This window comes from Echiichthys vipera (assembly GCF_963691815.1).
Source record: "Echiichthys vipera genome assembly, chromosome: 6".
In the NCBI taxonomy this organism is placed as follows: domain Eukaryota; kingdom Metazoa; phylum Chordata; class Actinopteri; order Perciformes; family Trachinidae; genus Echiichthys; species Echiichthys vipera.
Genome location: NC_139831.1, coordinates 23,520,643 through 23,540,357, shown reverse-complemented (window position 1 = coordinate 23,540,357; position 19,715 = coordinate 23,520,643). Strand labels below are relative to the sequence as shown.

Genomic DNA, 19,715 nt, shown 5'->3' with positions numbered 1-19,715 from the left:
AAAAAATACCTTTAAAATTATATACAACTGAAATATTTTCCTATAAAATTATATACAATCTGAACATTTACATATAAATCTATAGAACTTTCAAAATAGAAAGCATTTTAAATGACCATTCAAATGTTAACATATTCTTATTGGGTAGACTAAAAGTGATTAAAACAAGACAAAACCAAATAAAATGATATGGAAAATAAAAACAGATTCAGTCCATTATTTGTTGAATAAAAACACAAACCTCTTACATGATTGTCTGGTAAACATTTGCTGAATCTAGTTTTCAGTTTTAATTTATCAGTCAGCTCTGTTTAAACAAAAAACCCAGAGACATAGCATTAATGTATCCACATCGTGAAGGTATAAAAACATCCGTTTCGTTCAGGTAGACTGTGTCTTTGGTCTCATTTCACATTTACGTCTCTCTTTTGAGATCGGCAACAAGATATGATTCCTTCTCCTTGATGATTTTGTAGAAGATGTCTTTGCCTGCAAGTCCAGCAGCGTTCAGGGGACCACTAAAGAGTTTCCTCATCTTCTCCTGAGTGGTCGGGCTGGCAGAGATTGTGTCATATGCTTCTTGTTGGAGTACGCCCTCTCTCATGAGATTATCCAGGATCGGTCCTATGTTGCTCACTTTGTTGATCAGACGGTACCGGTGTTTATCCACAAAGTGTTCCCCTGATGGCAGAAAGATGGATCTGTTTAGGTTCATATGTGGTTACATCAAGTTGTTTTAAAGAAAAAAACAATAAACTAAAGATATAGTTCGAGTCATTTTCCAACGGCAAAATGTAAATTTAAAGTCTTCAATGCTGCTGCATTGTAAACTCAGTGTATCTGACCCCTTTGATAATTAGCCACATAAACGTGCAGCGGGGGTATCATTCAGTAACATGATTACTGTACATTCACTTTCAACCTTTCTTCTTTATTTCAACTGTAGTTGTGACAGAAGACGCTGCACTGGTCCTGACTTTGTGTTTTTTTTGGGTGTGTTTCCCCATCTCAGAGCAGATTTACAGCACATTGGAAATTTTCCACACTCTGACCTCTTAAAAATGAAAAATGTGAAATGTCTTACCTTGTCTATGGTTAGACTTCTGGTATTCCTCTGAAAAAAAAGCAGAGGTAAAGAAAATATGGCTATGTAGCTGATTTTCTGTCTTCATCTAACAGTAGGCATCTGCTTCACTAATGATCCATCTTTAATAAAATGAAAGTAGAACAGAAGCAGTGTAGATATATTCTCGTTGTATAGTTTGAACCTGACCTTTTCGAATTGCATGGGTCCACACTGGTTGAAGCTCATTTTCTTGTTTGAGGTTGAGCACAAAGTTCCTGTCTGGATTATCGATGAACACTTCGAAGAAATTTGGGTTTCTGCTTTTATATTTGAGCTTTAAGGCCTGTGAAACAAATAGAAAAACATAAGGGAAAGATAGTGATTGTGTACTAGAGCTTTTCAACTGCGATCATCCAAAACCGTGGAGATATTTTCACTTTGGAACAGGACAAAATAAGCCTGATGTAAATTAACACATATTGGTAAAATATTGACTTTTTTTCTCTTGACATGAGACTAGATTTCATCAACTTGATGAGACAGTATGTAAGTTTCTTGTTTAATATTGAATCATTTCCATAGATTGAAAAGCAGTTCAACGTACTTGAGGAGAAATTTCTGCACCCATCAAATCTGCGGTTAGGATGAAACGATCAAGCATTTTCAGGGACCTCTCTGGGTGTGGCTTTCGGATGATTTTATAGCCATAGGATAATTCCCTTCTGTCCATTTCCTGTAGAAAACAACCGAGCACACCGAAGTCTGTGCTGTGTATTTATCTTTTTATGTGGTGTCATTGTGTATCATTGTAATGGTTAGCGTCATTGTTAACAGTAAGGTATTCAGCAAACCTGTTGTAGGCCAGTATCACATGGGATCAGATAAACATGGAGTGTGAGGAATGCTGTGTTGGTCTTATATATTAAGACGTTACAGTCTATTTTCACAGGAAGGCCGAGTTTCACGAGGACGGCTCTTGGAGAGAAAACTGGTTCGGATAGCTTGACATGAGACTGTGTCACCTCAGACACTTTTTCCACAACATCTCCACAGTCAAGTATGTGTAGGGTTGCAAACTTGTCTAATATTGCAGGGTTATCCTCTGCAAAAGAACGCAAGCACACACAATCAGTGAGGAGAAAGGGATTGCATCAATTCTTAGTACATTTTATCAGATTATTTTCTTCATGTCCACTTACCTATGCAGATCCAGTGTGGCAGGTGTACTTCAAGGAACTTCCCAGTAATGACTGTGATGTCTATTATGGGCCCGGCAGGCATGTAGTTGATGTCCTCCATCCTCTCCATAGGTTCCTCCCAGGAGCAAAACTTGTACTTAAAGCTGACCTTTTCCTTACAGACCCAGCGCAATCGAGAGACACTGCATTCAAAGGTCCCTCCTTCAGACTGTAGGCTAAAATGTAAATGACACAAAGTGAGTCTGCATATTCTGAAGTGATGCAGCGGAATAAATGTAAACTTAGACAGTATCTGCTTTCATGTTATTTGGTGCAAAATGTAGCATTAGCGCTATTATTGCATCAAACATGTTTCAGTTTTTTAGAACCAAGCTGAAGTGTTTGCTGTAGTTCCAGTTTGCTGTGATGCAGTATATTTTTACCTGTAAGTTGGGGCCTCATCTGCATCTGTACTGTTCACTTCAGGTTCCAGTTTAGTCCAGTCACTGGAGGCCTGCTGCACAGGACAATCATGTTTGCAAATAAGAAACTCATCTGTTTGCAACACATAAATGAAGGACAGATAAAGTGAATGACTGAAAGAAAGAGATTACCGTAATGCTTCCACAACCCTCAACCTCCGAGCTTCCTGACGGCCCTTGTGAACACATTCATTTTAAATCATTTTAATCGTTTTCACAAAATCACATGGTAACCTCTGTGTCACAGCATTTTGTGCTACATCTCTAATATGAGAGCGATATGTTAAAGCTGAAGGCAGCAACATTTTCTCTATCATATTGACTGAAACTATGCGCCGATAGAACAAAACAAATCATACCTGCCCACTCAGCGCAGGGCTGTGTGAGAGCTGTTCGTGCACACCCCACAGACCCCCCCCCCCCCCCATGTTACAATTTCACATGCACACGGCTCAAGCTAGGTATACGCTAAATGATGTTAACAATTGCTATCTATTAGTAAGTTAGCCAGCTTACTGCCATGTAGTGTGTACTCCATGCTGTTTACATTTACAAGAACATCACCCTCCAACTCTTATATGAATATTATTTTTTTGCATACCCTCGATGTAACTTAGCATACTTCCCAGTTTGGCAACCAATGGTTCGCAGTAAACTACTAGATAGATAGATAACCAAGGCCCTGACAGCAGGCCAACGGTCAGCTACACTATATATGATTCTAACAAACAAAAAATACACAGGTTCAAACAGCCTCCTGCCAGGATAAAGAAAAAAAGTGACAAAGTAAATCATCAAAGTTTTGAGACACACCTTTGAATCCTGGACTGATGTCTGACGACCTCTGCACCAGATCGCTACTGTTCATCTTCATTAAAACCTCCATGGTCACCTCCACACACCGTTGGCCGTAGAACTCCACCATCAGATCCACTATTTCAACGCTGCCTGCCGTCTCAAGTCGGTGTCCTGAGATTCTTGGGAGGCCTTTCTTCTTTCTACTGTGCTGCAGGATATCCTTGAATTGCTCCAGCTCTCTGTGACTTAAAATTTTCAGAATTTCCATTGATGACGCCATGGTGACTCCCTGATGGGTTCAAAGTAGTCAGAGGGGATTAATGTGAAAGTGATGTAAAATCAATGTATTCAATTATCAATGGAAGCATTCAAGTCACTAAGAGCGTACTGTAACAGCTAATAAACCACATTAGGTACAATCATACATTTGATTTCTCGGATTTCCATGTGTTTGCATTTCTGCAGCAGCACAGTGGGATTAATGTCATGTACAGTGCTGTGAAAAGTATTTGCCCCTGTCACTTTTTCCAAACTTTGTTGCATTAAAGACTCAATGAAAAATAGATAAAATCCATCATATTCCTCATCAATCTACACACAATACGCCATAACAACAAAGCAAAAACAGATTTTTCAAAATTTGAGCAAATTTATAAAAAAACGAAATTTCACGTGTGCAACAGCATCAACACACTCTATATATGTGATGTTCAGGGACCCTTACAAGAGATACTAAAACCCCTGCATTTGAATTGGAGAATGGAGGGCGGGACTAGATTCAGATGTAAATGACACTGGTACAGTCTGAAGCAGGTGGATGGATAAACAGCAGTAAGTCATCAAGGGTCTGATGGATCAAGTGAGCCTCAAACCACTCTGCTGCTGGATGTGAAGCAGAGGTGGATGGGTCATTAAACAAGTTTATTCTTCTGACTCATTCTTACATTGAGTTCAAGAGGCAAGTCAGTCCAAAGAGTCAGCCCTTAGAGTGACCCAAATACTTTGCAAATACTTTTTCAAAGCACTTGCATTTCTATGAACTGGTTATTGTGGTGGAAAAACCTGAACACACAATCGACAATAAAGAGAACCTTGTCTTTGTCTTAAAAAATTAAGCTTTTGCGAAAGCGGCCGACAGAATACGGAGTCACGGGGGCTACGTTCACACTGCAGGTCTTAATGCACAATTACGATTTATTTATTTATTTCGATTTTTTTTGGTTGGCTGCTCTCATTATGTCTTTAAATGTGGCCCGTCTACAGACTGCTGTGGGACAAGCTCACGCTCCTGAAGTCACCCACATGTGCAGTTGATCATCGATGACATCACGCCACAACCGTGTTTACGGAGGCGAACATGGCAACCGCAACCGGTATTGTAGGACATTGTGGCTTAATGCTGAAAACAGTTTGTGGAGGCAGGTGAAACATTTGTGAGCAGGTGATATCACGAAGGAGGAAGACGAGAAAGAAATACTACCCCAAATACTAATAAGGTCTAAAACTTCACAATCCCTCCACTGGCCTCCTGCTTCACTGCTGTCCTCCATGTTTGTTTTGATTATGTCCCTGGCTTTTTTTTCAATCAACTTTATTTGTAATTCATTTAGAAAAAAGTGCAGTGCGGGTCAGAATGATGTCAAAGTCACATTAAATGCAGCCTAGCTGTTCAGATTGTGGTCGCATTAAAAAAAAAATCCTATACATATCCGACTCAGTAGCACATTCAAAAGTGGCCTAATTTGGATTTGAAAATGTCAGATTCAATGCGACTTGTGCTGTTCACACTGTCAAAAGCAAATCAGATATGGGTCACGCGTGAGCGAAAGAAATCGTGTGTGAACGTAGACAGAAAGTCTGCATTGAAAAGACAACGAGTGTTACAGTGGCGTATAAAGGCAAAGCATGAGGGGGCCTATGTTTACTTTAGGTGATAAATGATGTCAATCTTGACAGTTCTAGTAAATGGGCCTCTTCTTTTATCAAGTTCACTAATCTGGGGACGCAACACATGGGAAGTCCCGCAGTTTCCTTTTAGGCTGTGCCAGTTTTCTCTAATCAAATGAGGAAACTGTACGTGCGCACAACAGACTCACAGTAATCCTCATTCCCCTCATCCGTTGGGTACTGACCTAAATATAAGGCAGGGTCAGGCAGAGTTCCAGATTAGGGTGAAACAGAGATTAGTTTACTCGCTGCATTAATTTGTCACTACAGTTATCAGTAATTGTGCTTTATTGACTCCTGTCTCTAACTCTGTCATGTGATGTTTTAAGTTTAGTTTTTTCCCCCTCTTCACTGCCAAGATAAGGATCACTTTCAACCTGTTGCAATTAAACAGAGGCTTAGGCGTTGTGTAAAGTGTGTCTGATGAAACAATACTCACTTTCTGGAGCAGTTCACACTGATGTTTCTCTGAGGGGAAAGAAAATTTGAAATTACTTATGACTGACTGCTGAAAAATTAGTTTGTGTGACCAAGTCAAGGCTAAAGCAAGCCCCGCACAGCAGCCGCACAAACTTTCTCATTTAACCTCTAAACAAGACATTAAAGTGTTGAAAACCCTTTGTGGGAACATGCGGTACGGTAACAGGATCTTGATTCATATTTGATCAGTGCTGACTGGTTTCAGTTTGATTGGAGCTGAGCAGTTATTGACACCGTGTCAGAGACTGCTCAGCTCTGGTTGGTTGTTGCTTGAACCCAGTTTTACTATGAATTCTAAAATGTATTTAGTAGACATTTGTAAACAAATAATTGTGTATGTAGCATTTTTTTGTCTTCTTTCTCTGACCTTTAATTACCGCGCAGGTGTCAGATAACCTCTTCGCCAGATCAGTCCTGTTCATGTCCATGAAGACCTCAATGGTCACCTGCGCAGCCTGCTGGTTCTTCACCATCAGATTCACTAGTGCCTCTGCACTCGATGCTCCACGCAGCTGCCTCCATGAGAATCCTGGAAGCCCCTTCACGAACTGTGTGTACTGCAGCAACCACTTGAATTTCCCAATCTCCTCACTATTCAATTGCTTTAGTGTTTCCAAAAGAATGTGTTGCACAGCTGCCCTCACTGCATACTGAAAAATTAAAAGCATGTGTCATTTCTGAAATTGGACAGTTAATTAATTTATCGCTGAAATGCTATTTCATCAGTGACAGTGTTTAAGACGTGGATGTTAAGATTTATTATTTGATTTTTTCTCCATGATCACTCAAGATGATCTATTCCTCTAATTATTGTTACCTCATTTTATTTACAAATACAGAGTATTGTATGTGTATTCATTTCTCTAGCAGCAGCCAAGCAAAACATGATTCCCTTATTTCCTGTAAACTGATTATTGCCACCTGATCTAATATATGTTCTTGTTTCCGTAACAGTGACTCATGAGTTGCTCGAGGTAGCACCATGGTTTCATAGTTAAATATTACAAATAAAATAACTTAAAGGTTGACTATGGAGAGAACACCACAATCTAGTGTCTCAAGATCGTAGTCGCAACAACAAAAAATGATTCCAGCAGTCGGGTTGCCAGGTTTGTTGTCGATTGTGTCAGTGATCAGCCTCCTCCATGTCCGTGATGAATCAGACAGGGGAATGACTAATTTACACTAATCAATTCATTTCACAACTGTATTTAACGTTAGCCAGTCTTTCTTTGAGTGGTGTGTCATCGATTAGCTAGCTCTCAACTCAAAATGATTCCTTGTTTCGGTAGCCTGACAACAGACAAACCTGGCAACCCGCAAAGCCCAACGCTATTGGCTGTGACGATGTAAACAGAACGTGACAGAAAGTCTTTGTCAAACCCGTATATTTTTTTAATGGAAAAGCAATACTTTCATACTGTACCTCTCAAAACGTCCCGTGGGTGCATTATTTAAAAAAAGTTATAGCGTTTAATAAAGATTCTACATATTCAGCCTTTAATATCTGTCTTTATGGAGGTCATTTTTGGAAAAGTTCAAAAATAGTCATCTAAGTTCATGCTGACATTATTATAAAGAGCTCAACCATAATGCTGTGAGAACCATCCAATTTAAAACAATTGCTTTCATTTGTATCCGCATGAATAATGTTGAAGAACAGGAGGGTTTTCCACCTGCATCTACTGAATGAAAGCTGTGATGTGTAAAGTGAGACTCACCTCCGACGGTGAAGGTTCAGGGTCATCCACGGAGCATTTCTCTGAAAAGAAAGTACGCGGAAAATGATTTCAATCTAATTTCACAGAATATTAATAAGGCTCAATTAAGGAAATAAACATACAAAAAAGCCCGCCAAAGAAAATGGAAGTTCATGAGTTCAGTTTTCCTTGGCAGGCTTTGAGTAGGTTTACTTTCTTTTCAAAGTAAATGAGCCTTTGTGAGAGAGCTGTTGTATTTTAAGTCCCACTCCAGACGCGTTTTAAGTATTTAAAATAGTGGAGGGACAAGATTAAAAAAATGAGTCTAATGGATTGGAGGCTTTGTAATTCATTAACCACGATTAATCGCATATCAATATTTGACACAAGAAGCAACTTCTTCCAGTTTAGATTGATTTTGGTAAATGACTTAATCAATGAAAAGACACAAAAATGAGTTTAAAACAACACAATGTGTTTATGTTCCACGTTTAAGGATGAGGGGTAGCTCACTCTTGGAATAACACATTTATTTCCTGTAGGAAATATGAAAACAGTGCAGTGAAAATCGACGCTGTAGCATACACTTAAACTCGCTCATCACGTACTGACGACGACTCCTTCTGCTCTCCTGCCTCTACTGACACCCAACAAAGTGTTAAGCTTAGAGCGCCCTCTGCTGATGGAGCTGAGTTATGCAGCACTAATATCACCCATTCAAAGCACATTCACCCAGATTTATAGACTACTATGGACAATCGAAACACTAGTTTAAATGTTTCTAGACTTAAGCTTCACAAAATTTAAAGGGGGGGCAAATATTTATCTGTCTTTTAACACACAGTGCCACATTTATTCATATTTATTTATTTATAAGTGAGCATTAACTTTTTGTAAACTTTTACGTCTTAAACACATTTGTTTTTGTTTTTAAAATAATAAAACTGGGCTTAGTACGGTATATTCAGGAAAAGTGGAAACCTAACATTGCAACAATATTAAGAATAATATCCTTGGCCTAAAATAAACAGTTTAACATAGAGTGCTTTTTCTCCAATGTTTTCTAAAACACAGAAACAAAAATGATCCATCAACTAATGACAGTCCTTACTAGGAGCGTTGTCTGTGCTCATGTTCGCTGCAGCATGTTTGGAGTTGAGGTGGGAGGCAAATTCTTTCTTTCACAATTTGCACACAACCGTGCTCTTGTCCAGGTTTCCACTTGGTCGTTTTCTAGAACTAAAAATGTCCGCCCACTGAACCCAGCAACAACTCATCTCGCTTCTCATCGGTTTAATTTCTCTCGTTCTGCGTCCTTTGCGTCATATTACGGTGCGGGCGGGAACTTGTGCAATAAGCAATGTTCCGCTTTTTTTTTTTTTGTTGCGTTATTTTTTCTGTAATTAATTAAGGGTAATTAACGCATTAAAGTACCAGCCCTAATTTAAAAACTACACTGCCATGATTTAAATTTTATTCCTGCGTCGAAAGTAAAAAAAAACACACAAAAAACCCAGCACATCTACTCTTTCTCCCTCAATATTATATTATATAGATATATTATATATAATATATTCCTCAAATTTTGCATCTGGCCTTGCCCCCCCTCTGCTGCTGGTGCATGCATTCCCGCACGTATTTGCGGTAACTTGAGACTCTTCGGTAACTGTGTTCTAGCTTCTACCAGAGGTTGATGGGCAGGCCTGAGGTTACAGGGAAGCCTGCAAAATGATACAGCTGGCTGGGATACGTTTGGATTTCAAATTGCAGAGAAGTGCACAGACATCTCCTCCTCCAGGAGAGGAATGTGAAAACACCTCTGTAGGGACAAAATTTGCTCCTATACTCAATATTTTAGGAGACAGAAACAAAAGTGAGTGGAGGGGGATTATCATTAATAGTTTCATTAATAATTCATTGATCCCTGTCCCAGTTTTTATTGTTTACTTTGGCGATGACAGAGTTTGTACTCAAGCAGATTCCCTTTTTTATTTATCCATGTATTATTATAATATATTTCTTAGACATGTATAAGACGTGTGATTATGTTTGTGACAGTTTTTTGGTCTCATTTTTGTTACCTTCGAGTCCTGAGCCGGGCTTTGTTAACGTCTGCATCAGATCAGTTCTGTTCATTTTCCTGAAAATCTCCCTGGTGAACTCAACGGACTGCAGGCCGAAGACCTCCACCAACAGATCCACTGTGTCTGTTGCGTCTGCTCTGACACCCAATGAGGTGTCTGGGATGTACTTCCGGCATAAAATCCAGTTCAGAAACTTCTTGAAATGCCCCAACTCGTCTTCACTCAAATCTTTCAGAGTTTCCCAAAGCAGCTGTTTGACAGCCGCTATTGTTGCCACCTGATATAATCAAAACATTCATGGGAAATAAATTCACTTAACAATTACTAATGTATCTATTTGCATGTTATTAATGATGAATGTAATTCATTAAAGTGTAGAGTGCTGCTTTGATCAGTAAGTTAATTGTTTTGTTGATGAGTCTGCTGAGTTTTGTTTGTTTGTTTGTTTGTGAAACACAACTAATTAAAGGAAACTCCCTTTTCCTACGTCCTCATCTCATCCTCAGTGATATATTAAATTATATTAAAGAGCTCAGTCTGAATGCTGCTTCAGTTCTGTGAAAAATAAATAAATGTGTACTACAGAAGTTTGTGTTGTATCATTATTTTTAACGTTCAAGATGGCGATTTTTTAACCTACTTCTGCTGAATTAAAAGTGTATCGGGTCGGACAGATGTGACTTTACTCACCCTCTGGATCAGTACAGGTCGGCGTTCATCCAATTGTTTCTCTGAGGAGAAAAGTGGCAGTCATGAGTGATTCATTTAACATCAGACAATAAACAGTATCAGGAAAAAAAAAATCGCTTTAATGATACACGAAATTACAATTCAACCTCCACAACAGTCATTTTTACCTCCTCTCCCAGAATATTTCTCATACTAGTCATCAAATATACTTTTGTATACCAGATGTGTCTTTTCTCTGAATTAGAAATGTATTATTATATATAATATTATTATTATAATATTTATTCAGAATCTAAAGAGAAGAAGATCTAGAATCACAGTTTGCCTCCATCAATGTGTCAAGTTCCAGTTTACATCCAAACTCTTCAGACTTAGGTAAAATATGTAGTGAAGACTTTGAAGGAATTTAATAAAATGATGTGTGGACGCTTCACACACACACCTTTAACCAGGAAACACAGAAGAGCTAAACAATCAGCACAGTTTCAAGATTAACGTCACCAGTTCAGTATCCAATCAAATGTCTCCCCTTCTGTTCCTGAGTTATGGCGTTGAATAATGGTGGGAAACATTATGATGTCACAGTGAAGGTGACCTTTGACCTTTTGGATATAAGATGTCATCACTTCATCATTGTATCCTGTTAGACATTTGTGTGAAAGGTTGTCATAATTAGGGCATGAATTCTTGAGTTATGGACAAAAGTGTGTTTTGTGAGGTCATGGTATAACCTTTGACCTTTGACCTAAAACACCTAATGAGTTCATCTCTGAGTCTAACTGGACATTTGTGCCAAATCTGAAGACAATCCCACCAGGAGTTCCTGAGATATCGCATTCACGAGAATGGGACAGAGGTACGGATGTAGACGGACGGATGGACAGACAAAGAACATAATTCCTCTGGCACACACGACACACACCTATAGATCAGTTTAACATTGTTAACACGGTTTTGCCTTTGTCGTCTTACTTTTGGGTTCTAAGCTGCTGCCGGACAACCTCTGCACCAGATCAGTCTTGTCCATCGCCTTTAAAACCTCCACGGTCTCCTCCACAGACATTTGGCCTCTGGTCAGCACCATTGAAAACACTGTGTCGTCACTTCTTCTTGTCTCTTCTAGAAACACTGGGATGTTCGGGGAATGATTGTGGAAGTCAGACACACTCAGGAAATACTTGAACATCTGGAGCTGCCTGACACTCAAACCCTTCAGTGTTTCCAAAAGCAGCTCTATAACAGACGCCATCCCTTCCACCTGGTAAATTCAAAAGGCAAGGTGAACAGAGCAAAAGTGCAAAAAGACGCTCTGCTGAGATGGTTATAGATTGTTGATGTGGTAAGAGTATATCAGCCGCATCACACAAGGTCACGATATAATTGATATTTGTCCAATTGACAACATTTACCAGTTTTTAAGAGGAAGGTTTTCTTCAACACTGTGTTTTGGGGGATTTGTAAAGTGTCCTGAGATAACGTTTGTTATGATTTGACTCATTTAGCACTCATTCACTTTTCTTTTTTCCATGAATGAACATTTGTAGGCACATGGGGCAGGACACGCAACTTAACAATCAGATGTAGGACTAAATCTTAGCTCCTCACTGACCCCTCCCCACCCAGTGCAACCCCAAGAACAAGAGGGATAAACAATTTGATAAATGTCGCACAATATTGTTTAGTCCAAGGTGACAATCTTTAATGATTTATCAGTCATCCAATTAGTTGCAACTTTTTTTTTTTATGTTTAAGTAATCAGTTGTTTCAGCTTTAGTTTAAAGTCAAACGAATGTGAAATTACTCACTTTCTGGTTCAGTGCAGGCCAATTCTCATCCACAGAGTGTTTCTCTAAGGAGACAGGCAATATAAATGTATGAGGATTTATAAGCAGACAACAACAATAATAATAATAATAATAATAATAATAATAATAATAATAATAATAATAATAATAATAATAATAAGGATTCTTTGCAAAAATGAACAGAAAATATATTTTAAAAGGAGCGTTACTGGAAATACTGACATGTGGGCTGAGATTGCCGCCACAGTTCTCACAGAACGTTCCCAAATACAATAAATACCAACATTTTCAGACACATGCATGAACAAGTACTCCTTTTCTACATAGCACATATAAGTTTAGTGCTGTATTAATGCTCTGAATCTCAAGAACTCTTACTAGTAACATCATAAAAATCAATAACCAGTTTCACCTGATTGCTACTAAACTCAGTGTTAATGATGAAGTCTTTTTCTCTGCATCTATACCTCTGCTGTACTAACATGTTTTCTTAAATAACCAAGGCACTTCAACAAAACCTTTTTTTTTTTTTTATGAAAAAATGTGTCAGAAGAGAAAATTTCAACAATGTTTTCTTCTATAGGCATCAAAAATGAACAGGAAGTGTAGAGGCCACAGCTTTGAATGACTTCAGCACATCTGCGCCCACAGGACATCACTAGTTTCTCACACTGCTCTGGTTTGATCTTGGTCCATTCGGACTCAGTCTCTTCCACAGTTCACTAACTGGAGTGAGTTTCTTAGACTTTACTTTGTTGCCAACAATTTTCCAAAGATTCTCTATGGGGTTTAGATCTGGACTCAGTTCTGGTCATTTCATTTCATTCTTAGCTTCAAGAACTGCTTCGACTGTTGTACAGGGGACATTGTCTTGCATGAAAATTTCAGCTAATTGGGAGACAATTGCCGTGAAGGTGTTGCATGTTGCTGAAGGAGGTTCACATAAACATTTGTATTCAGGCTGACATGTAGCTGTACAAGAGGCCCAACTCCTGCTGCAGAAAACATCTCTAAAACCATGATACTTCTTCCTCCAAGTTTAACTGACTTCTTCACACACTTTGGGTTCAGTCTTTCCCTAGTTCTACGCCAAAGATAATGTTTCCATCAGACCCAAATAAATTAAACGTACTCTCATCACTGAAGTCACTCTGGACCAGTTCTCCTCTGTCCACACAGCATGCTCCTCAGCAAAAGCAAATCTAGCCTTTTCATTGTTTCTGCTGATAAGAGGTTTGGTCACTGCAGAGTGGGCTTTCAGTCCAAAAAGTCTTAAATAACGAGACACTCTGTGCAGAGACAGATCCTTGCCCTGTTCAGCACTGAACTGGCGAGCAACTCCAGCTGCAGTGTTGAACCTTAAGAATCCTCACATAACCCTGTCCTCTCTTGCACTTGTTTCACATGGACGACCGAGGGACTGTAAAGTTTCAATATTCTTGAAATCACAGACTTAGATCGCCAACCTCTCTTGCAGTGGCTGAGAGGGTCATCTTTTTGGCCTTCATCTGGACAAGTCCATTGTCAACAGGTGCCAGATAATAACTGGGAGGGATCTGAAAGTGTTCTCTAATTTTGCTCATTATTTTACAAAATAAAGGTTTTTGTATAGGTGAGTTGGTTACTTCCAAAAACACGCTAGGGCAGCAGTGGTATAACCACAGCGGATATTCTATCAAATTATGAAGGGCAAAAAATCACAGTATTTCAGATTAAATCAAGAATGAATACTTTGTTCTCTAATTTTGATCTCAACTGTATATTTGATATGCTATGTTAAATGTAAAGATTCATGAGACTGTTATCGTCCATCTCTTACCTTTGAGTCCTGAGCTGGTCTCTGACAGCCTCTGCACCAGATCAGTCCTGTTCATGTCCATGAAGACCTCCTTGGTCACCTCCAAAGACTGCCGACCACATTTCTTCACCATGAATTCCATCAGTGCTTTGGCTGTGTCTTTCGTCTGCAATTCTCTCCATGACATGCACTCTACGGCAAAGCTCCTCCGGAAGAACGTGAACAGCAGAAACCACTTGAAGTTCTGGAGCTCGTCGTGCGTCAAATCATTGAGCGTTTCCATAAGCAGCTCTTTAACAGCCATCATTGTTGCCACCTGGAACATTACAAGTATATGCATATGAGAAAATATATATTTAATCAGCTTGCAATTTATCAAGTATTCAGGCATGTGAATGTTTTAAGAAACATTTTTCTTCAGGGTCACCTAAACTGCTGATACATTTGGGGATTATGTTTGCTCGAGCAGAGGATGATTCATTTGTCCTTCTACTCTTTAGTATCAATTTCCCCCTGGGATTATTAATTATTACTGATTCTGATTGTCTTAACCGAGCTTTAACTCTGTGAGAAACATTCAAATTAAATCATGAGTTTGGTTTAATTTAACATTATCATAATTAATGTTGATGATGCATCTTACCTCATATTTATTTGACTAAGAGTTTATTGTTTACTGTTTATACTGTATACTTTCTGCATCTATTTAGCTGAGGTGTTTATTGCTTATCCTATACTGTATTTTTTTATACCTCCCTCGTGTTTTTGTAAGCTGCTGGAAATTCGACTTCCTTGCGGGAGTCATCGCAAAGGGATCAATAAAGAGAAGTCTAAGTGTTATTAAATAAAAAGCTGTGCTCTGCATGGTCACACAGATATGACAATGCTCACTTTGAGGATCAGCGCAGACCGGTCTTCATCCCCAGAGTGTTTCTCTGAGAAAATAAATAAAAACGAGTAATTCAGGCAATACTGCTTTGTAAAAAAAAGAAAAAAAAGAAAAGAAAAAGACAGTCAACATGGAATTACTCTCAAACTCTGTCAAGTTGCATATCATTTATCAGATATTTTGAGCCATCACATCAAATAGTTTTTTCATACTTCATATTAAAATAATCACATTATAGAAATTGATAAGGAAAACAAAGCTCATACATTAAGGACATGTTAGAAGTCCGTTTATTTTAGGATGTTTTGTATCTATTGTCTTACTTTTAGGTCCTGAGCTGCCGTCTGACAACCTCTGCACCAGATCAGTCCGCTTTATCTTCTTTAAAGCCTGCTTGGTCGTCGCTACATACTGTTGGCCGTAGTTCTGCACCAACCACAGCACTGTGTCCTGCCTGTCTGTAATGTATTGATAACCGGGCAGGTGGGTTCTCTCCGGGATCCCTGTGAACTTCTTGAACTCGCGGTCACTCAAATCCTTCAGTGTTTTTAAAAGCAGCTCTATATCAGACACCTTCGTATCCACCTGGGAAATTCAAGGGAAATGTTTAAGGGACAAAAGTCACATCTCTGTTGTTGAAATATGGATGTTGTAAGAGTACATCAGCCATATTCTCTCATAACTCTTCTATAGACTGCTACAAAAACGGCAAGGAGCCTCTTGATTGAACAATGTGTGGCTTTTTAACCAGTCCAACTTTTTTTCTAATATAAAAAAGCAAGAAACACCAATAATAATTTATAGTGTGTCTCTCTCTATCAAAGTCAGAAAAATAAAGAATGTATAGAGATAGAATAGAGATATAAATAATAGAATAACAAAAGGCACCAGTGAGAGGAGTGGGCAGCTGTGTCTCTCAGTGTCCCCGTCTCGCTCTGTGGACACAGGAAAAGACAAGTCATTAGTAAGACAAGCAAGTCATCTATCAGGATTTATGAACATTAATGATACAAATCATTTCATCTTACTTAAGCATCTGTAACAGTGACAAGATGGAAAGTGTAGAGCTACTTTAAGGTTTTCCAACATTGTTCAGTGGTTTTAGATGCATTTGTTGTTGCAATATACCCTGGAAATCCAGACGCATCGCTACCAAATTTCAATTCGCTCTGCAGCCGCTTCTGCGCCGTTGGAGCTCATTAACTATGTCAGAAAATCACAACTCACCCATCAAATGTATCTATTATGGGTGAGTAGTAACCGTGGGAAGTAACCGATGGTGACAGTGCTGCGCCGCTAAAATCATCACCTTGTTTATTGCTCTGATTGGTCGTAGGGCTATCCAATTGCATGCAGTGGTAATTTGAAATGCATGTGTTGGTGCCGCCCATTGAGCTGGGAAGGTCTATCGCTCGTCGGTCTGCTCCTACGTCTGGATAGATTTAGGTCTGGTTTTCCAGACTAGTTGCAATATGAACAAAATAGATAATATATTTCACATACTCTGTCTTCTTTGCCTTACCTTCGGTTTCTAAGCTCATGTCTGACAAACTCTGAACCAGATCGGTCCTGTTCATGCTCGTTAAAACCTTTTTTTTCTCCGATGCAATGAGTGACTTGAATTTGTCAAACTCCTCTGAACTCAAACCCGCCAGTGATTTAGAGCGCCTCATCTGAGACACCCTTGTGTATACCTGGAACACAGAGAGGCCATATCATACAGTATATTCAGGGTAGGATGTCTAATCTCTTTGCATTTCATTAATGCCAAGTAATGCCAAGTTAGAGACATTTTTGTGCGTCTTGTATCGACTGTTTTTGAATATTTTCATCGACCAAATCTGCAGTAAACACTCCACCTCCGCATCACACCAACGTGAACCTTTCGCTGCCATTGTTTTAAATGTCTGCGCATGGTCCGTCCTTCTTTTTTTCTATGTTCGAACAGGTGCACATAAAATGACGCCTAGGCGCGGTACGCTTGCTCACACTGGTCAAACGAACTAGACTTTAGCTGTGAAACGTGCTTGGGTACGGCACTGGTTGGACAGTGAGTGCGCCCTAACATACACACTGTGCTTGCATATTTTTTAAAAAACATCTACACATTCGTAAAGGAAAAACTTCCATTTTTCCAAAATACTTAAAATGATGTGAATCATACGCTATGGCTTCAGTGTAGTTTATTCTAAATAATCTAAACTCATATATAAATTCACATAAAATGTTAATTCTCAATTGTATTAACCAATTGAGTCTCAAAAACAGTAATTATATGCATGAGAGCTACAACCTGTGATATCCACACTTCTAGAAATAAGGATATACTCACTTGCTCCATTTCATAATCATCATAAAGGTCAATCATTAGATGTAGCTCATATTTTTCCAGGATTTTGTGGAAGACCTCTTTTCCTCGATCTCCACTCGACTCCAACGGCCCGCTGAAGAGCGCGCTCATCTTCTCCCGAGAGTCAGGGATGGATATGATCTCATCATAACTTTCTCTACTGATAACATTATGTGCCAGCAGTTCAGCCAGAATTGGACCGATACGTTTCACTCTCTGGATTAGTTGGACTCGATGTCTGTCTACAAAGGGCACTGAGGAAAGAGGGAAAGAAACACAAACCAAAGTCTTTTGTTCAGAGATAATATGCATCACGATATATTTCATTGTTTAAAAATGGGGCAAACTAAAATGCTTCTTCTTATGCTACAAATGCCTTTTGACTAATAAAAATATCAGAAGATCGCAACTTTAACTAACTGTTATTTGTAGAGGAATAAAAAAAACATACAATGTTTACTGTGAAAAAAAGAGCGAAAAACAGTGAATTTCATTAAAAGCTCTCCAATTTCAGCTGGTATTATTTTGCATTTAACGTCAGAACTTGAACTACGAAACCCCTCCATAAACATAAACCTGTTTAATGCTTCCATGGTTCAGCTATGTAGAAAATGAGGAGATAAGTTTTCCACTCAGATTCTGTGTTTACATTTGACCTAACGTCAACTCAGTGAGTAACAGGCATATGATGAGATGACTGTGGACATACTACCTGTGCACCTTGCTTCTGCCATTGTGCTCACACCAGTTGCAGCCCCTGAGGCTCAAGTAGCTGTGGAAATCAATGAGAAAAATATCCATGAAGCAAAAACAGGCTACAGGAGCAGAACATGGCACATGAGCTCCTGAAGCACACACATGATCCAGCAAAGGTACAGAGCCGTGTTGGTTTAAACAAACATTCAGTGCTAATGCAGCATGACTTGAAGACAAAGTTACTTAAATCAGATGCAATGCATTTTTCTTTCTTCAATGAATCGATTGTGTATTTTATTGTTAAATGTGCAACAGTATTTCTCAGAGCCCAGGGTGACGTCTTCATGGGTCTTTTCACCATCTTAAACTCAAAGATTTTCTATTTCCTGTTATAGGCTTAAACATCTGTGAAAAGCAGAACACCTAACATTTGATAATTAACAGCTGGCATCGTGAAATCTGGCTTTTTCTCGAGTAGGTAATTAATAATTATCAACAGAGTCAATTATACTTTTAATTGATTGAGGAATAACCAAGCTTTACAGCCCAGGGGGAAATAACCATTAGAAACAAATCCATTTAGGAATATGTCTGTCCATAGAAATGCAAATGATATATATATATATATATATATATATATATATATATATATAAGTAATAATAATCATTTCTATTAACACATAACACCAACTATGAGGCACATAACAGGCTCAATATGTCATTTTAGAACAGTCATATATATTGTGCCCGAACATGTGTATAAGGTAGCCTATAAACGTTTTATGTTTCCAGTACTTATTTCTAACAACAAATGAAATGTAAAGAATAATAAAATACAAAATTGGCAAAAAACTGTACATACCAAATGTAATTTCACCCTTTCTTTCCTTTTAAGGAGGCGTTAATGCTGCGTTCCAGTGCCGTGGGAGATCCCAAGTTTCGGATGAGACCCACTTCCCAATGCTCAGGAATGCAGCGCTAGTGTAAGCGTCCGTCGGGAACTGGACCAACAGGGTCGCTGGTCGTGACAGTCCCGGCTGGAGGTGAACTAAAGCCGTGCTTTCTCTGAAATGCAAATGAGGCCGTTTGGCTCTCAAAGAGGACACTTAACTGTGTCTCTCTCGAGTTTAACGCATGAGGTTAGGCTTCCGTGAAAGTGAAAGTAAAGAAAGAACCGGACAAAAGCAGTGACTTACTACCGTTAGAAAACCCACACGGGGCTTCGTTGTCAGAGCTGACCTCCGTCCGTCCACTGCGGTCAGCCAGCCTCGCTCCCCTCCGAGGTGTCACCTGTGGCTCCACTCAAACATCTACGGACACCGGCACTTACCCCTGACTGCAGATCAAAGACACTCAATTGCCGGTTTCTGATAGGATGCAGCTCTGAGCGGGATGTGACGTGTGGTCGGACAGACGCCACCACAACACGGTGAAGTAGAGCAGACACTTAATCCAGTGGTGTAGAAGAACACAGCGCAGAAAATCAGCTGTGCACGGATCTAATTTCTGACCTGTGGTACTTTGCTGCATGCTCCACACCTCTCTCTCCCATTTACGCACACACACACACACACAGAGCGCAGCGGGGTGACAGCCTGTCTGTCAACAAACACTTTTACAGCGCCTCGAATCTTTAAGGTGGAGTTTTTTCTTTCATGTAACTTGTACATAAGTTGACGTAGTGAATAATAGGGGCCACCTGAAATCACACTACACCTATTCTGGATCTCTGACTTTGGCGCTCTGCTTTAT

General features: G+C 39.2%; 1 protein-coding gene across 1 annotated transcript; it reads right to left on the bottom strand.

The window, feature by feature from the left end:
* Positions 1-1,753: 1,753 nt before the first annotated feature.
* On the bottom strand, positions 1,754-18,955 carry LOC310948353 (uncharacterized protein). Its single transcript, XM_083915446.1, has 20 exons — positions 18,826-18,955; positions 17,980-18,039; positions 17,250-17,521; positions 16,440-16,611; positions 15,806-15,852; positions 15,241-15,502; positions 14,920-14,963; positions 14,050-14,344; positions 12,231-12,274; positions 11,398-11,683; positions 10,426-10,466; positions 9,733-10,012; positions 7,673-7,713; positions 6,319-6,601; positions 5,911-5,939; positions 3,540-3,813; positions 2,688-2,902; positions 2,266-2,480; positions 1,918-2,168; positions 1,754-1,799 (listed from the first exon to the last, which is right to left on the bottom strand). The coding sequence occupies exons 2-17, from the start codon at positions 17,999-18,001 to the stop codon at positions 2,796-2,798; spliced, it is 2,499 nt and encodes an 832-aa protein (XP_083771572.1). The 5' UTR covers positions 18,002-18,039; positions 18,826-18,955; the 3' UTR covers positions 1,754-1,799; positions 1,918-2,168; positions 2,266-2,480; positions 2,688-2,795.
* Positions 18,956-19,715: the final 760 nt, after the last annotated feature.